At 42.2% G+C, this 19,487-nt stretch overlaps 1 protein-coding gene across 8 annotated transcripts in view; it reads right to left on the bottom strand.

Annotated features, from left to right (window-relative positions):
- The window catches only part of LOC135896110 (G-protein coupled receptor-associated protein LMBRD2B), a 390,673-nt gene that overhangs the window by 202,286 nt on the left and 168,900 nt on the right, over positions 1-19,487 (bottom strand). For 6 of the 8 annotated variants that reach the window (XM_065424449.2, XM_065424452.1, XM_065424453.1 and 3 more), the window contains 3 exons: positions 19,208-19,298; positions 1,868-2,035; positions 1,585-1,795 (listed from right to left, as the gene is read on the bottom strand). In XM_065424449.2, coding sequence (XP_065280521.1) covers positions 1,585-1,795; positions 1,868-2,035; positions 19,208-19,298 — 470 coding nt within the window. The remainder of the gene's footprint in view (positions 1-1,584; positions 1,796-1,867; positions 2,036-19,207; positions 19,299-19,487) is intronic. The other 2 variants (XM_065424451.1, XM_065424455.1) reach the window with 1 other exon arrangement.

The raw sequence follows: 19,487 nt of genomic DNA, 5'->3' as shown, positions 1-19,487 counted from the left end.
AGATTTTGGACAGATATACTCACAAACAGAAGCACTACAATAGCATTTAGCGAAAGACATACAAGTAATGTGAAACAAGCAGGTTTCAATATATATAACAATACATTTGTTTTACAAGAGCGCTGTCACAGCATATAATAGAATAGTCCGTTATTTCACACATTTACTATATCACATGATAAACTGTTCCATTGTCTTTATTTATTTGGAGAAAAAAGAGTAGTAAAAAGTGTTCTGCAGTTAAAGGCTGAGATCTTTTTGTTATCACAGTGAGTCGATATGTAATCTGGTTCCAGAAGATAGTTATAGCGATTGATACCTGTCTGACAGTTCTATATTCGGTGCAATAGTTTGAGCCTTAACTTCTGCCTACATATATGTAGCAGATCCCATCCTAAAGTGGCCTTCATTTTGGAAATGCTAGAGTACACGCTGTAATTATTACAAACAAACCTTACTGCTTGGTTCTGTAGTTTTTCCAGTCTATTAACGAGGTAATCTTGATAGCAATCCCATATTACACAAGCATAATCAAGCATTGTTCTGACATGCAAGAAGTATAAAGTTCCTTTAACTTTGCGCGTTGCCGTTTTAAAATTTCTGCACATAAAATGTAAAATCCTACTAGCTTTTGCTATGATAGTGTCAATCTGTTTATGCCAAGTGAGTGATTCGGTGAAATAGACTCCACGATACTTGTATTCCAAATGTATGTCGATAAGCATGCCATTGATGTTATATCGGTGCTTAAATTTGAATAATTTTCTGGAAAAACTTACGCTACTGCACTTTTTTATATTTAAACTTATGTTCCATTTTTTACACCAGATCGGTAACTTATCTAAATCTGTTTGCAATGTATCTACGTCATTTTCAGTAGTAATTTCTCTGTAAATCACACAGTCATCAGCAATATATGTATCAGCAGGCCTTCAGAGCTATTTCGGACGTGCCTGTGATGATTTTAACTTTTGGGGACACTAAAAGACATGCATTCATTTTTTTGGCTTGCCGCGATATATCGGATGTTCTCAGGATCTCCAGGAAGTCAGAAAAATTGGACGACATTGACTGTAAGTTTGACTTCACTCGTAAAGCGAAATCATTTAATAGTGACATAGTTCTATGATTATAAAGTGTTTCAGGGCCCCTTTAAGCAGGCATATGCATATGTTGCAAGGTGGTGCACTATTTCCACAGCAAGGCACCGACAAACAAGGACCAAAGAAAACCAGACGTCTGTACATTAGAATGACAGAAAGCTGAGCTAGTTGGTAAGGATCCATTATGCAAAAAGGTGAGGTGTGCAGACAGGACACAAGTGGACAGCGTTCGTGTTGTCCACTTCTCTTGTGTCCTGTCTGTGTGCCTCACCCTTTCTGCATAATGTCTGTACATTTATTTCAGTTCTTCTGGCCATTAATGCATACCAACTTGCCTAGGTTTCAGTTCTCGTTCAGCATAGTGCAATAATCAACATGGATAGCTGGGCAAGCTGCCTAGTGTGAGACGAACTTGTAGAAAGGAAGCACAGGCTACGCCTAGGTAAATGCACCGTCACTATCATCCTACATGAGTGCTGACCTGCAGGAGGTCGTCGAGGCGCTCCTGTGCCTCGGCCCGTTCGAGGCTGAGCTTGGCTGCCCGAAAGTAGGTGTGGCACAAGGTGTGTCCAGGCTGGGCCCGGTGCCAGAGGCCCCGCGGAACCTCCACCAGGCCATGGCCCAGCAGCAGCACCAGCAGGAACAGGCCCCACGTGTTGCTGGCACTCACACACACCACCTTCAGCTTGGCCCTAGTGGGGGAGAAGCCTTCCATAACAAAAAGGCAACAGGGCGGAGAAGACAGAAGCGAGCGTGATACTCACGCATCCAGGTTCATGCCTGGCTGCAGAGCAAGGTAGACAAGCAGCACACCAAAGATGAGCAGGTAGCTACCATAGTAGATGGCATTCTCAATCAGGGCACGCCGCAGTTTGCCGGCCATGGTGAACTCACCCGCCGTAGAGTACGACTGCATCAGAGGCAGGATCAACCTGCAACATGACCACATGGCCTCAGCAAAACTCCAGTTCTGAGGCGACCTCATGAAATGAAATCTCTCACAGGATGACCCAAATCAAACTGGGATGGAAGCAGTGGACATAAGCTTTGTTAAATCTGGACGGCTCATCAGCTAAGAGGGGTAATGTTGAAAATCCTGTCCTCAAAGCCTATGAAAGGCTGATACCAAATCCAACACAGGTGTGAAATCTACAGTCTGACATCTGGCTATGTGATCACCGTGGCACAGCTGTGTAAAATAACGGCCACCAGCCATGTAAAGGAGTTTAAAAGTAAGAAGAAAGGGCCCTACAGCTTACACAAGGGAGACTTGTACACATGCATGATCACTTGATGCCGTGGCACATGCTTGTCAAAAAGGCTCTTGTGTGGGAAGCCGAAACATCTTCAAGTTCTCTCTTTCTTAAACTACTAGTGGTTGTGTTTATACACAGCTGGGCCAATAGAAGTGTGAAAATACTTTAGTAATACCATGCATACACTGTTTGATTTTTTTTGCAGGCGACAAGACTTTGCCTGTGATCACTGTTATTGCTTTTGCAAGGAAGGTGTTTATTGACTGAGTTACTTATTACAGAAAACCTGAAGCACCACAAAGGCATTATTACAGGGTAATAAACAGAAATACAGGTAATAAAGAAAAGAAATAGAAAACCGCTAGTTTGGCTCAAAGTATATTACACAATGATATATATGAACACCTCCTATATACACCTCCTATATGAACACACCTCCTATATACCTCCTTACACCTCCTATATGAACGCAAGAATCAAACCCCGGCCCTCAGTCCCCAGCAGCTGCGAAGCAAAAATAACGTACAGCGCAAAGGACAAGGACAGCGATAGACGACATACACAGCGCTGACTTCCAACAAGATTTTATTGCGTTGCCACATCGTGTGTATATATACAGGAAGAGGCATGCGCAGAAAATGTACGACAGTCACAGGTGGTGTCCTAACAGCAAGTCATTGAACTAAGCACATGGTCAGCTGAAAAAATAAAAGTTAAGCATTACGATTACTATCTGTTTAGAAACGCGACTTCACCAGGGGTCAGCGCGATTGAGGGCGCACTAACGCACATACTGCCAAGTTTTCTGATGAAATCAGCTTCCACAATTTCCCTGGTGAGCTGTGAGCTGTGTCTTGCTAAAACTTGCGTATCTTCAAAGAATGGCACGTAGCCGCAGTCCCGGCAATGAATGCCCAAGTGGCCTTGTACAGTGCTGCGGACGTTGTTACAATGCTCTCTTAGTCGATCGTTTAAGCACCTGCCCGTCTGTCCTACATATTTACTGCCGCAAGATAGGGGAATTTGGTAGACCACATTAGTTGTGCATGTCACAAACCGTTTTCTGTGCCTGACAGAACAACAACTCTGATGCGATTTAGGCGCGCTTACACGCTTACAGAGCTTTGCCAATTTTTCCGGGGCTGAGAAAACGACTGTGATCCCTGCATGCTGCCCAATTTTCTTCAGCCTATGGGATACATCATGCATATATGGCAGCACTGCAAACCTGCGTCTTTCAGCCCGCTGGTTCCCTGATTGAGCGGGATCGTCACGTTTTGTGCGCCTCAGAAGCTGTTCCGCTAAGGCTGAAATTAAGGCCAATAATACTAACAAACACAGCTTTTTACATGCAGTTTTAGTAGAAAATGAATAATTGTGACAGACAGAGCGGTGCTTGTCTGGCTCTGCGAGAACGGTGCTGATCCGAAGTCACAATATACCGGCATTCCCATGCATACCACAGTGCAGCAGCGACAGATTTCTCTCTAGGTAATATAGTGAGAAACTCTATGTTCCGCAGCATGCCGGCCATGTGTTTCTATATCCCTGGCAGCTATGCGCGCCCATCTGTTTCTGTCCCCTCAAAGTGGACATAGCTATGTTATTGCTGCAAACTTGCCGATATTAACGATATTATTCCCTACTGATACGGAAGAAACTGTTTCAATGCCCGTAATGTACTCACGAGAAGGAAAAAAAATCGCGTTCGGCTTGCTCCGCTGGCTGCCATTCTTGTTTTGGTGTCCCACCGCAAAACGCGGGATGAAAAAAATGTTTTTTTTTTTTTTTCGTGGGTAATTTACCCGCGTAATGATCGCACCTGATTTTGCATTAATTTTTCTGACAAATAGTGCGATTTGTCATTGTCATTGATCATTATGCGAGTAAATACGGTATATAGATACCGGTTGGGCTTGACAGAGCGATTATATTATTTTATTTATTTTACTTTATGCATACTGCATGTCGCTAGAATAGCAGCTTGGGTTTGTTGGTTTTCCATCAACAGCACAAAACATAGACGGGACACAAGACGAGAAGACCGCACCACAAGCACTGACTTTCAACAAAGTATATTTGAAATAAACACGGCTTCTTATACATTTGCCCACACGCATCACAGACCCGTTATTGCACATCCTGTGAAACACGCACTTTTTCGCACTCAAGATAATGATTGCACGTGCAAAAGCTCAAGTTATTTTTTTATTAGTAACAAGGACGTGCTCACACATTGGTCACGAAGGTAATGAACTTCGCACATTCTTACCCTGTTTTTAGTCTGACTTCAATCAAATATCCACAATAGCTGGCACTTGTTTCACCCTTTACTGCACTTTGTTGCGTTTACACAACATTCTGATGAACGGCGTTGAAAACCGAAGCAAAGTCAGTATGGAGCCGCCTGTACACGTTGCGTTTCCGCAACTTTGTCTGTAAAACGCGCCACCTTGTGCTGCGACCTGTGCTCATCCTTCGCATCTTCTACCAAAACAAACGTGTCGGAGGCTGTGCGCGCCCGCGAGTAGTGACATAGGTAAGTTTTACACATTGTAAATGTATTTCTCCATAAGACAAAACGCAAGGAAAAATTCTTATGCTATGCTTCACATCCTTCTGACTCTGTAGATTCAAAAAAACATTGTCATTTCGGAATAGTTGGTTCCTGGTGACAGAACACTGCTATATTGCACAAATGCAACTGGAAAGCCTTGAGGCAACTATTATGGGTTACAATACCCGTGTAGTTGTGACAACAGAAACATGATTGCCTGACAATATTGAAGATGCTGTTGTGTTTCTTCCATTTTACCAAGCATATCCCTGTGGCAGGTGTACTAGAGAGGGCAAGCAATATCAGCAAGTTTGTGCCAATAACGTAGCCATGTCCACTTTGAGGGGACAGAAACAGATGGGCGCGCTTAGCTGCCAGTGACATAGAAACACATGGCAGGCATGCTGCGGAAACTGCAGCATCTGTCTTCACTACTATCCTAATAAAGCATGTTTCCGCTAAGGGTGGACGAATATCTTAGGTGTGTTACAAGCGACGGCGTATGAATAGGGTACACTTCTAACGTATCAGTGTAAACGTGGCTACTATCGTTGCTACTTGCGATTTGTTGCGTGCCCACGAGTGCAGATAAGAAGAATAGGAAGGCACATTTTTTGTTGTTGTTGACCGCAACCACTATGAAGCCTACACATAATAATGGAAAGTTTGGTTGTACCTTTTTTTGTCATGGAAATGCGGAAAGTGATGAAAGTAATGAAATGGGGCAGCTACTTAAGAATGTTTGGTGCGTGCAGACCGCTTCGTTTGTCTTGAAGAGTTGTTTGCGTAGCATTCGACAGATGGTAAGCACGATCATTATTAGCTAGACTTGGCTCACGACATATCGCTGCAGCAAGTTCGGGGTGCGATCATTACACAGGAAATAAAAAACTTGAATTTTGACGACAAAATTCAGAGTTGCAATCATTGTGCGAGTGCGATCATCATCATCATTTATTGGACCCTTAAGGACCCTTTACAGGGTATTACATAAGGGGGGGGGGGGGAGTCATAGATATACATAAGTCAAGGATGTTACATCAAGAATGAATTGAAATCACGCAGGTTAAGTAATGCAGCAAAACAAAATAGGAGTACAGGCAACTTCAAGTGCAACAACACTTGGAATGAAAAGAGAAATCGTTCAATTGTAGTTTCCAAAATGTGAAAGCAACCGCTCTTTAAATTCTTCAGGATCATGCTCCCTGACAATTGCATCTGGGAGTGCATTCCATTCCTGGATTGCTGTGGGTAAAAATGATTTATTGAAGGCAGCAGTTGATCCATACAGGCGCTGTAAACTGAGCGAATTGAACAGGCGTCGTGACGAACGTGCTGGTGGTCGAAGTGATTCACGCAGATGTTGAAAATGGTAGCACAACTTGTGGAATAAGCATAGACGTGCTATCTTGGGTCGATAGACTAATATGGGTAAATTGAGCGATGACTTAATACTACCGATACTAGTTTTGTAGTCATATTTTGAAGATATGAATCGAGCAGCACGGTTCTGGACCGATTCTATTGCATTGATTAGATATGTTTGATGTGGACACCAAATCGCGGAAGCGTATTCAAGTTTTGTTCGAACAAAAGTTTCGTATGCCAGTTTACGGATGGAAGGGGGTGACAACGATAATGTTCTTCTGATGAAGCCTAGTGTTTTAGAGCTGTCGGTGATCAGTTTCGTGATGTGTTCCGACCAGTTAAGATTGCTAGCGATTAGGATACCGAGGTAGCGATACGTTTGTACTTGCGAGATGTTGACTGTGCGTAACGAGTACTCATGGGTGTTGTTAGTGTGCTTGCGGGAAATTTGAATAAATTTGCATTTAGAAATGTTAAGCTGCATCAACCATTTGGTACACCAGTTATCTATTAAATGCAGGTCGTTCTGAAGAAGGGCCTGGTCAGACTCAGTAGAAATTCAACGATAAAGGACACGGTCGTCCGCGAAGAGGTGTATGGATGATGAAATACCACAAGGGAGGCCATTAATGTAGATGAGAAAGAGAAGGAGACCAAGGACTGATCCTTGTGGAACTCCAGAAAATACCTTGCTTGAGGCTGAAGAACATCCACCTATAACGGTGTACTGAAGGCGGTCAGTGAGGAAGCATTTAATCCAGGCTAGAATTCGCAGGTGTAGGCTGAGAGAAGAGAGTTTGCAGATTAGTCATAGATGGGGAACTTCATCAAATGCCTTTGAGAAGTCTAAGGATATAACATCAGTTCGAAATAATGAATCTAGGTTTAAATGAATTCAGCTCGGTGGTAAATTCAAAAAGTTGCATTTCGTAAGAAAGACCAGACCTGAAGCCGTGGTGATTGGCGAAAAAGAACCCGTTGTTATCAAGGTGTAGGGTGACTTGGGAATAAATTATATGTTCCATTAGTTTGCACGCAATGCATGTTAAAGAGATTGGACGATAATTTGAAGGATCAGACCGGTTACCACTTTTGAATACTGGAACTACTTTGCTGACCTTCCAGTCATCTGGAAGCGCGCCTTCATTGAGGGATTGGGTAAAGATTATTTGTAGTAAACGACTTGATGGGACTACGGTTGCTTTGAGCACTTTAGCAGATATGTTATTGGGGCCGGGACTGCTTGATAATTTCAACTTTTCGATCAGCTTTGCGATGCCTTCCGCCGTAACTGTAATGGGCAGCATCTGAGAAAATTTGGGATCAGAAAAGTTCGGAATGTTATGATGCTGTTCATGAGTGAATATCGAAGAAAAGTAAGAATTCATAACATCAGGATGTTCGCCAGGTGACACATGCGAACCATCCGGGTTAGAAAGAGATATGTTGTGCGATTGATAGCTAGAAGGGGTAATCAGATTCCGGAATTTTTGTGGATTTTTGCTTATTATGTTCAGTATCCTGATGAAAGAATTTCTTTTTGGAGGTCTTCAAGAGGCTTGTATACCCTTTAAGACATGTGAAGTATTTTTCCCACCTGAGGGCTGAACTAGAATGCCTAGCTATGCGAAAAAGACGTTTTTTCTTCCGGGATAGCTTAGCTAGGGCACTACTGAACCAGGGTTTGCCAGCGTCGCCACGAATGCATATGACTGGAATACAGGCTTCAATTAGTGCCAAGAGTTTGCGCTTGAATATTAACCAGTTTTGGTTGACAGTCCTGGAAGAAGCGAGCTGTTTAAAGGTGTGATAAAGATTTGTGAGTTCAGCGTTCATAGTAGTGAAATCTGCTTTGTTATAATCACGGATAACTTTAGTGGAAGGGTTATGGGGAGGCTTCGATACTGATAGGTTAAATAACATTATATTTTGATTGCTGAGACCGTGAGCACGAGACATTGAGTTGACCATTTCTGGGTGTGAAACAAAAACTATATCAAGGGTGTTGTTGATCCTAGTTGGCATATTTACTGTCTGAGTAAGGTTATACATAAGTACAAGATCGAGGAATCTTTGGATTGGCCAGAAATAGCGCATAAAGTATCCCAGATTATATCAGGGTAATTGAAATCACCGCAGAGAATAACGTTGGCTCTAGGAAAGCGGTTGTGCAAACCGAGAAGGACAGTGTGTAGTTCTTCTACAAAGGAAATGTCACAGTCAGGCGCACGATAGCAAGCGATGAGTACTATGTTAGTGCTTCCAGGGAGAGATATGTTAACGCAGAGAATTTCGTGATGGCATTCAATATCGAGTGCAGAGGAAGGTAGGTTGGGATTCACGAGAACTAGAACCACCCCGCCTTTCCGTCTGACCCTGTCACGTGTGTGCACAGAAAATGGCATACTTGTCAGTAGCTCATCGGATGAGATATCAGGTGTTAGCCATGTTTCTGTGAAAACAGCGATGTCAGTAAGGTTATCTTGAAGAATGGCTTCGACACGTTCCCTTTTAGGAAAGAAGCTACAGATATTGGTAAGTAGAGTCGATATTGTCTGGTCTGCTGGTGCGCTGGCAGGGCGATGTACTGGCCGATAGGATGTTAACTGTGGAAGCCTTAGAATACGCGGTAAACGCTATATTTTCAATTCGAGTACAGAATCCAATCCGGCATCGTAAGTGTATTGCTTGTTACCAATGACTAGTTTATCAAAACGGATCTTAAAAGGCAGCTTACTATTGAGGCCATATGCGTATAACTTTGCTCGAGCTTTGCGTACACATGTAGAATAATCTTCTCGAATTGAAAATGACGTGTCCTTCAGTTTAGATCCAGCTGACAAAATATTCGATTTCGTTTTAAAGCTGCTTAGTTTAACTATAATGGGACGTTGTTTATTATCGCAAAAACGACCAAGCCAGTGAGCTCGCTCGATTTCAGAACTAGAGATTGTTACTTCAAGGTGCTCCGCACAGAATGATATTGCTACGACATGAGCCGGGCGAGGAGAAGAGGAAGAAGAAGTGAGCTGGTGCAGCCTCAGGACTTTACATCTTGACTTTACCATCCATCTCGTCCCTTGAATAAAGCCGGTTTAACATTAACCGTAACAATTTTGTGGTGGAGGTGCGGGGTACTTCGACCAAGACGACGGAGCTGCTGCAGCAAGTGCCACGCCGGAGCCGACGCCTCGCTCGACTGCCTCCAACACCACTTGAGATCCCGATGTCCCACAGCAGCGACGAACAGCCTTCTCTGGCTGCTCCAGTGCGAACAACCGGCGCCTGGATGCATCAGATGGAGCCCCGCCCTTTCTCTGGAAAATTCGGCGAGGACGTGGAGGAATGGCTCACCCACTACAAGCGTGTGAGCAAGTACAACGGCTGGAACTCCACGACTCAGCTCGACAATGTGGTTCTGTTCCTCACGGACACAGCGCTAGTGTGGTTCGAGAACCATGAAGATACGTTCACAACGTGGGACAGCTTCGTTACTCACCTCACAGAGTGCTTTGGCGATTCCACCACGAAACGGAAGCGGGCGGAGCAGACATTGCTTCAGCGCGCTCAAGTCCCAGGTGAGACCTGTACTACGTACATAGAGGCGATCCTGAAGCTTTGCAAGACTGTCAATCCTCGAATGTCCGAAGAGGACAAGGTTGGACACCTTCTCAAAGGCATAGCCGAGGATGTTTACAATTATTTAATCGGAAAGGAGAGTCTCGCCTCGGTCGCCGACCTCATCAAGCATTGCCGCACATTTGAGGCCTTAAAGCTGCGCCGTATCACGCCAAAGTTTGGCAGGCTAGCCAATGTCACCACGGTGGCAAGCGTGAACGAAAACGACAACTACAGCTTTCCGAGTGATTTGGACTTGCCCAGCGGGCTTCGTCTGGCAACCGGGGATTGCTACGGCATGAGCCGGGCGAGGAGAAGAGGAAGAAGAAGTGAGCTGGTGCAGCCTCAGGACGCCATCTTGACTTTACCATCCATCTCGTCCCTTGAATAAAGCCGGTTTAACATTAACCGTAACAATATGATATGCGACTCAGACTTTGCCCACGTTTCACCAGTGCCGTCTTTAATTCCGAAAAACAACAGGTTGTTTCGGCGAAGGCGGTTCTCTGAATCGTCCCATTTCCCGGCAAGCTCCTTGATTTCTGAGGACAGCTTTTCGAGGACAGTATTAGCGACGGGTTGGTCAGTGGATTGGAAGACTTCAACTTTTTTTTCTAGTACATCAACACGGCTGCTGAGACCACTGACAATGTTTTCTATATTTGCCTGAGCAGAACGGATCTAAGCAAGTTTGGACAGTATGGTGCTTTGCGAGAGCTCCATTCGGGCAATGGCCTCTGATATAGACCAAAGGGTTGGCGGTCCAGGTTTTAATTCAATGTCGCCAGACAAAACAAGTAAAAGAAAAACTAGATGGCCATTGATACAGAAAGAACAAAGCGTCAGGCCTAACAGCCACCGCCAATCGTCAAGGGCGTCCAGGGGGCACGACACCGCAAATAAGAAAGGATCATTACATCGAATGCATTTTGCGTTCAGGAGATAACTCATCATTATGCAAGTAAATACGGTATGTCCGCTACTCTGTTATGTCAGGCTGATAACGTGGAATCTGTTACAATGTTGAAGTCGTTACACTAAATTCTTTATACCGTTTTCAGGCGCAACTGCATTCATGACTCAGCCATAGATAGTTTATTTGCTCCTTTTTTCATGCATTCTGTTCTTTTGCCATGTTGAATTCAAGCATAGGCATGATTGCTTGAACTGTATATTTGTATGAATGTTCTTGTATGTTCCCATCCTGCTAAGATCTTGTAAAAGATTGCAGTATCTATAAATAAATAAATAAATAAATAAATAAATAAATAAATAAATAAATAAATAAAAATAAAGCTTACTTGCTGGGATAAATAATCTTTGCTATTTGCAGTTTATCGAGCACCTGACTCGCCCCCAGAATTCTATTGTGATCTTTTGGAACACATGGTTTCATACACAAGTGATAAAGTACTTCTTATAGGCAACTTTAACCTACCAGATATTGATTAAGAGAATGGGTTTCTCTGCACTGGGATTAATTCACACTTAGGTTACTTGCATGACATCATTCTGTTTCACAATCTACAACAGGTTGTAAAACAGCCAACGCGCACCTATGGTACGTCAGCAACCATACTTGACCTCGTTTTCGTAAATCGTTCATTAGAAAACTTTTCTGTTTCGGTTGAACCTGAAATTTCTGATCACTGTCTGGTATATTTTTTGTTTTTTGGAAGTGCTTAACACCAAGAAATGTAAAACAACCACTGTTACATATTTTTCTCGTGCCAGAGACGAAAGTGTCTTGGATTATCTTGAACAATGCCTTGATAACCTTCACAGTAACAATGCTACTGTGCTTTGAGATAAATTTAAAGAAATCATCACTCACTGCCTCAGCAACCTTATTCCTAATAAAAATAAAAAGCTTCCAAGACTACTCCCTGGATAACGAAAGAGATTTTGCACCTTAAAAGAAAAGTCAAGCGCTTAAGACGACGATGTGCCTCACGTGTTTCAATTCACAAAATCTAAAATAAACTAAACCAAGAACTACGGCAAGCTAAGCTCTGGTATTTTCACCATACATTGCCAAATTTCATTCGAACGGCACCCCAAAAATTTTGGGCTTTTCTAAACACAAAAACCAAGCCAATTGACCAAATTGTTCACAAGGCCATGCCGCTGCCGAAAAACAACGTATCGCGAAGCACTTCAATAATTATTTTCAGAGTGTTTTTCTTTTTTCAAATTTCGATGGTGGTATAAACCTTAACCGCATGTCATGTAACTCAACCTCTGATATTGTTTCGCAACCATGTGTAGTGTCGATGCTGCTGAACCTCAAAGCTAAATCATCTCCAGGACCAGACACCATATCGAACGCTTTTCTGCGCAGATATTCTGAAGCGTTAGCCCCTTTTCTTGTTGTTATCTTCCGTCCCTCGTTATCTTCGGCTAATCTTCCTACAGACTGGCTAACTGCACGTGTCATTCCCATACCGAAAAAAAGGTGACAGAACCCTAGTAACTAGTTATCGTCCAACATCATTAACCTCATCATGTTGCAAGTTAGTTGAACATATAATAGCTAATGAAATAACGAAATTCCTAAGTGAACCAAAGTACTTTCTCCACATCAGCATGGTTTCTGGAAGGGTTTCTCTACTGTGACACAATTAAGCACAATTATTCACAACTTTGCAAGTGCTTTTGACAAGTAAAGCCAAATTGACGTCATATTTTTTTACTTTAAGAAAGCATTTGACCTTGTTCCTCACAATAAACTTATAGAAAAACTACAGTCGATAGACCTTCCAGTCTATATTATTAACTGGGTGGCAGCTTAACTGTCTAATCACAAGCAGTTCGTTTCAATTCACAATTACCCTTCTAACGAACTTTCAGTAACCTCTGGAGTACCTCAAGGTAGCGTGCTAGGACCTTTACTATTTCTGATATACATAAATGACATCACTAACTAAATTTCTCATCCTGTTCAAGTTAGACTATTTGCTGACGATTGTGCGTTGTTTAACGAGGTTACTTGCCATGAAGATCAATTAATGCTTAACTCTGACCTTCAAAACATTCTTTCCTGGTGCAGTCGGTGGGGCATGGAATTGAACAGAGAAAGAACTGTTTACATGTCCCCCCCCCCAACAAAAAAATAATAATAAAATGTTGTTTGTCTATAACCTCGACTTTGAACCGCTGACCAAAGTCAGCCAATATAAACAACTTGGAATCACAATAAAAAGTGACCTCAGCTGGAATAGCCACATTTCTAATGCATGTAACTCGTCTTTCACGAAGCTGTCTCCTCAGGCACAAACTAAAGCACGCTCCTTCTGGTACTAGATTAGTGGCTTACACTACACTCATCCGACAGAAACTAGAATATGCATGCATTGTGTGGGATCCCTATAAGAAAATTAACATTAATGCTTTAGAGATGGTTCAACGTAAAGCTGTCAGGTTTATTTTTTTTATTGACTGAGTGACTCTCCTACTAGCCTAATGAATCAATGTGATATTCCAACGCTACAACTACGCAGAAAAATATGACTGAAATTTCTTTTCTTGCTTAAAAACAACTGTTTGTCCCTCCACCCACAGGCTCACATTATACCATTTACAGTGCACCAAACATGGCATCGTCACGCTGATTCTTTAACACCTTATAAACCCGAACTAACCTCTTTCAGTTTTCCTTCTTCCCGTGCCCTGTAACAGATTCAAAATATACTGAAGTCGATTGAAGATTTCTTGACTAATCGTTCACAATTCGTCACCATTACTAATAGGAATTATAATTCAGTCTGTAACATCAGGCATCCCGCAGGGATCCGTGCTTGGCCCGCTACTTTTCCTAATACACGTAAATGATTTACTGTTAAACATAACATCTACCATACATATGTTCGCGGACGATTGTGTGATATATCGTGCTATTACTTCCACTGTTGACCAACCTTCTCTTCAAAGTGATCTTAATGCTGTCCAGAACTGGTGGAACGAGTGGCTAACGGAACCTAACCTACGTAAGTGTAAATATTCGTCCATTCATCGTCGCCGTAATTCTCTCGTATTTCCTTACGTAATCTCTGAAGTTCCAGTAGAACTAGTTCATTCATACAAGTATTTAGGAGTAACACTTTCGAGCGATCTTTCCTGGAATTCTTATGTCACTAACCTAATATCATCCAATTTTTCTAAATAGAATGAACCAACTTGCCCAACAATGCATCCTGCTAATATCATCCGCGAACAAGACGTTAGGATTTCTAAAACACAATCTACATCATGCTGCTCAACAAGTAAAATTATTAGCCTACAAATAATTTGTCAGATCAAAACTAGAATTTGCAACACCTATTTGGAATCCTAATCAAGCGTACCTAATTAATGATCTTGAATCTGTACAAGATGGCGCAGCTCGATTCATCCACTCGTCATATTTCTTTGATATCAGTGTTTCCTCCTTAAAAACTGCATCTGCATTATCCCCCTTATCGCTCTGTCGTCGCATTGCCAGCCTATCTATATTTCACAAATTTTTTTTATAGCCCTATGCGCATCGCACCTTATATCCTTCCCCCTACATGATAGCACACCGCACCAACCATCAGCTACGGGTTGCCCGTCCACGCTCAAGCACTGTCATGTTTGAATTTCTTTTTTTCCTCGCACAGCTGTAGGCTGGAACGGCCTTCCCAAAAACGTTGCTGTCATTATGTGCCCATCGAAGTTCATCAAAAATGTAAACTTCCTGTTATTGTGACTATGTATTTTTATTCTTGCCATCCCTTATGCAACACTCCATTTATTGGGTCCTTTAAGGTAATAAAATGAAATGAAATGAAAAAGTCTGGCAATGTCGGCTGCCTCACCTGAACCAGCTCCTGAACCTGATCTCCCAAACCAGCTGGTCATTGTGTTTTTCAGCACCTCACAGAGTCTGAATTCTGCAGCACAAGCTTTAGAGGGGGTAATCCCCGACGTGGTACCTAGATTCCTGTTTACCTGCTCAACGTTAGCTTAATGTTCTTTTAGTCTTGTGTTTGTGCATCTTCCAGTTTGCCCTACATACTTGACCAATGTGACCAATGTGTTAGCATGCTGTCCTTGTTACTAAAAAAAAAAGAACTTGGTCTTTGGCACGTACAGTCATTATCTTGAGTACAAAAAAGTGCATGTTCCACATGATATGTGATGCCGTGTCTGTGGCACATGGGCAAAGGTATAAGAAGCATTATGCAAAAAAGAGGTGAGGCATGCAGACAGGACACAAGAGTAGAGAAGTGGACAACACGAATGCTGTGTTGAATTGGTACTCTCTTTTTTTGCATATGAATCCTTACCAACTAGCTCAACTGTGTCGTATAAGAAGCTATGTTTCTTTCAAATAAATGTTGTTGAAAGTCAGTGCTTGTAGCCCCGTCTTCTCATCTTGTGTCCAGTTTACGTTTTGCGCTGCTAACACCAGGATACTGCATGTGGTTCAAGCAGAAGGGGCCTTCAAATGTATAGAATACAACAAAAAGTCAACCAAACATTCAAAAGAAAAGCAGTAAGTAAAACAACAAATAGTACAAGCCAGTATATTTAGCAGCCACGAAAGTGACACTTCAGTTAGTGCACAAGATCATTAGCATCAAACATGCAGTTAATATGTCTCAATGCACCACTACAAAATCATGGTCCTGTTATGTAGTTAGGGATCGAAGTTTCGGTGCATTAACTGATTGTACTTTCATCTATCTGTGGCGACAGCATGACAACGATAGACATGCGCACTGAGCAGATCGTAGGCAAGCGTATGTGTGCTCAGCAACGTGTTGACAAACTTGGGCTTTATTTCCGGACGATTCATTTCAGGGATAGTTTCTATTTTCAGCATTTTGCACGACTGGCACCAAACACGTCGACAGACGATAGCATTCCTGGCAACACAGTGCCACAAATGCCATTACCCATAGACAACGACGCATCAGACATTAGTGATGCAAAATCCGAAGAAAGCAAACATATCCCCATAGTATCCCTGAATATGGTAATCTGACAATGTGGCACTTTTTTTAGTCCCTCGTAAAATGAAGTCACTTGTTTTCTGGCAAAGTTGGATATATTGGGCTTCTAATTATTTGGACTCTTAGGTGGTCACTGGCGAGTTGGAAGTATCAGTTGGTGATGTATAGATAACGTGAAGTCCGATTTGTTAAGCTGCTTACCATGTCTGCAGAGCACTGCAGCCACAGACATATTACACAGTTGCTAATTTTCGTGCACTCAGGTGAAAAATCGTGTTTCTTTTTTTATCAGGATGGTGCACGAAATCTCATTTGACACAATTTGGCATATTTGGCACAAGTGTGGGAGCACTGCGTTAGGCTGTAACATTGTCCTGTTGGCGTAAACCACCTTGAAGCGAAAGCAACTGTTTGGCGTTCATCAGAGAGTTGCTCTGGCAGCCAAAAGAGCTTGCATTATAGAAACCATGGCCTTGTATGCCGAATTGTACCATTCCACATAAAACACAGCAAATGCTTCAGGTTTTCCGAGTCTGAATGGGGCACCACATCCAATGCAGATATTTGCAAGGCAGTGCATGAATTCGAGAACTTGTCTCTGAGATCTGTATGAGGGAATGTCCGATATAATTAATAATTTTTACGTATATGTGCAGTGCAAAAATACAAATGACAAGAAATAGATGACACATTTACAAATAGTTATAAACACTTAGGTCATGTCATGCATACCAGATATGCAAGGGTGCCAAGAAAACAAGCCATTTAAAAATTCCGTCTCTTATTGATGCAGTGAAATAGACGTTTGGCTAACACATGAGGCAGAATTTATGTGCATGTGATATGCCTTGACTATCTCTCCGCTTGTTTGATTTCCATTTTTGAACAGCACTGTGGCTCGGTGAACCAGGGTGTTGCATTAGCAGCACCTGCAATGTGCGGCCAGATTTGACCTCGTAGAATTCCTGACAGCAGTGTGGTGCTCTCCAAGATGAACATTAAAGCACCGTCCAGTCTGCCTATAGTGCACTTTGCTGCACGATAGCGATATTGTGTATACCATCCCTACTGAACATGTGTGGCGTGTGCTTGATCCGACATGAAGTTGTCGACGCCTGCCAAAGTTTGTTGACCAGACTGCACATTCTACTTAATTGATTTCTCCCTGAAAAGATCTGATATTTATTAGTAATTTTGTTTAGTTCACACCCCGTAAAGTGTGCATATGGAATAACGGCTAACTTCTTTTTTTCTTTTTGCTTCTGCTGTTGAGGGAGATCGCCTTTCTTTATCTTCTTTATAAGCCCTTTACAGATAGAAATGACAGTGGATTTAGGAAAAACGGTTTTCTTTAGCCATCTTAGCTGTCGCGAGAAACTGAAATTGACAACTTGATGACAAGACTCTGAGCGCTGAAACTAAACACAATGCAGCTGCAGCTCTTTTTACTGAGTTTGAGTGCGCCAACGAGTAATTCGATATGGGTTTGTACATTCTAGAGTTGTACTGCCAATAAATGTGGTGTGCGGTGAACTTCAACTTCAAGTCTAAAATTTACAGGGTCTCTTAAGGTCTCTCTTAAGAGGTGAACGGTGAGGCTATTTCAGTCATTGTTAGTCATTACTGGTCATTACTAAGCATATTTATCTATGTGTAATGAATTGTAGTCGTTACAAGTTGTCGTTAGATATATTGGTCACTTCGTAGTCATTACTAAGCATAACAAGTCATTATTAGTCATTACTGCTCACTACTAAGCATATTTAGTCATTTGTAATCAATTGTAGTCATTACAAGCTGTCATTAGACATGTTGGTCATATCGTAGTCATCAGTAGTCATTACAAGTCATTTCAGTCTTTATTAGTCATTAATGGTCATTACTAAGCATTTCAGTCATTGCTGGTCATTACTAGGCATTTTTAGCAATTTCTAATCAATTGTAGTCGTTAGAAGTTGTCATTAGACATATTATTCATTTCATAGTCATTACAAGTCATTTCAGTCATTAGTAGTCATTACAAGTAATTAGTAGTCATTATTAGTCATTACTAGTCATTACTGACCTCTACCAATCTCTACTGTAATATTATCATTCAGTAACTGTCACTATCAATCATTTCAGATTTTTAATCTGTCTTCATATGGCGTGATGATGCTTCGGCGAACACTTCAGTGGCCAGTTCGCTGACACAAAATTCAGCATGAGCCTACAAAGGCTTTTGCCTTAAACTGGATTTCATTGTTAGATGGCAATTCATAGGTAGAGCCCAGACCCCATCCCCATCACTAAAGGCGGAATGAATATTAGAGTAGTCATTACAAGTAATTAGTAGTCATTATTAGTCATTACTAGTCATTACTGACCTCTACCAATTTCAAGTGTAATATTATCATTCAGTAACTGTCACTATCAATCATTTCTGATTTTTAATCTGTCTTCATATGGCGTGATGATGCTTCGGCGAACACTTCAATGGCCAGTTCGCTGACACAAAATTCATCATGAGCCTAGAAAGGCTTTTGCCTTAAACTGGATTTCATTGTTAGATGGCAATTCATAGGTAAAGCCCAGACCCCATCCCCATCACTAAAGGCGGAATGAATATTAGAGTAGTCATTACAAGTAATTAGTAGTCATTATTAGTCATTACTAGTCATTACTGACCTCTACCAATCTCTAGTGTAATATTATCATTCAGTAACTGTCACTATCAATCATTTCTGATTTTTAATCTGTCTTCATATGGCGTGATGATGCTTCGGCGAACACTTCAGTGGCCAGTTCGCTGACACAAAATTCATCATGAGCCTAGAAAGGCTTTTGCCTTAAACTGGATTTCATTGTTAGATGGCAATTCATAGGTAAAGCCCAGACCCCATCCCCATCACTAAAGGCGGAATGAATATTATTCCCTTCCTTTGGACCAATTTGCGAACTAACTAAGCACTGCATATACATGTATATCTAAAAATGTTAACCTACCAACTCGCCCAATTTGCTGTGTTATGATTCATGAGCCCTAACAGGCAATAAACCATTTGGCACCTTCACAGGGTGGCATATCCAGGACTGCTGTGACCTTTCCTGGGTCTCAAAAGATGCCTTAAGCTCTAATGATAACGTCCAAAACTTGAAAAGGGGACTCTGTTAGTTAATTTGTCTTGGCTGTTGAGTTAATTTGAGTGCAGTATCGCTCACAGGGCACAGCACACAAAAACACAACATACTGAAGAGAGTGGAAGACAACAGCAGCAGTACAGTGCCCTGGAAGTATCACTGTGCACCGCAACGGGCCCACTTTTGAGCAACCAGGCCACACCCACTCACCAGGTCAAGGCCTGGGACGTCCAGTAGACGACACGCCAGAGGCTCTGCAGGACCCCTTCTGGGACAAAGCTCCAGGGCCGCACACAGGCTGCTGAAAAAAAAAGCAGAAGGCTACACTATTTGGAATGGAAAGATGGGAGCTCCTTGCACAGAGAGGGTGGGTGTAGTGAGAAAACAGAAGGACACAATGGCCAAACTTAGGGCAGCAAGAGCGTAAGGCAAGGTTGCTGCTAGTGCCATCTGGGGTGTTTCTGTACAAAACCATCCTACCCCCCTAGGC

The sequence above is a fragment of the Dermacentor albipictus genome, chromosome 6 (genome assembly GCF_038994185.2).
Source record: "Dermacentor albipictus isolate Rhodes 1998 colony chromosome 6, USDA_Dalb.pri_finalv2, whole genome shotgun sequence".
Classification (NCBI taxonomy): domain Eukaryota; kingdom Metazoa; phylum Arthropoda; class Arachnida; order Ixodida; family Ixodidae; genus Dermacentor; species Dermacentor albipictus.
This window is presented reverse-complemented; position numbering and strand designations above follow the sequence as displayed.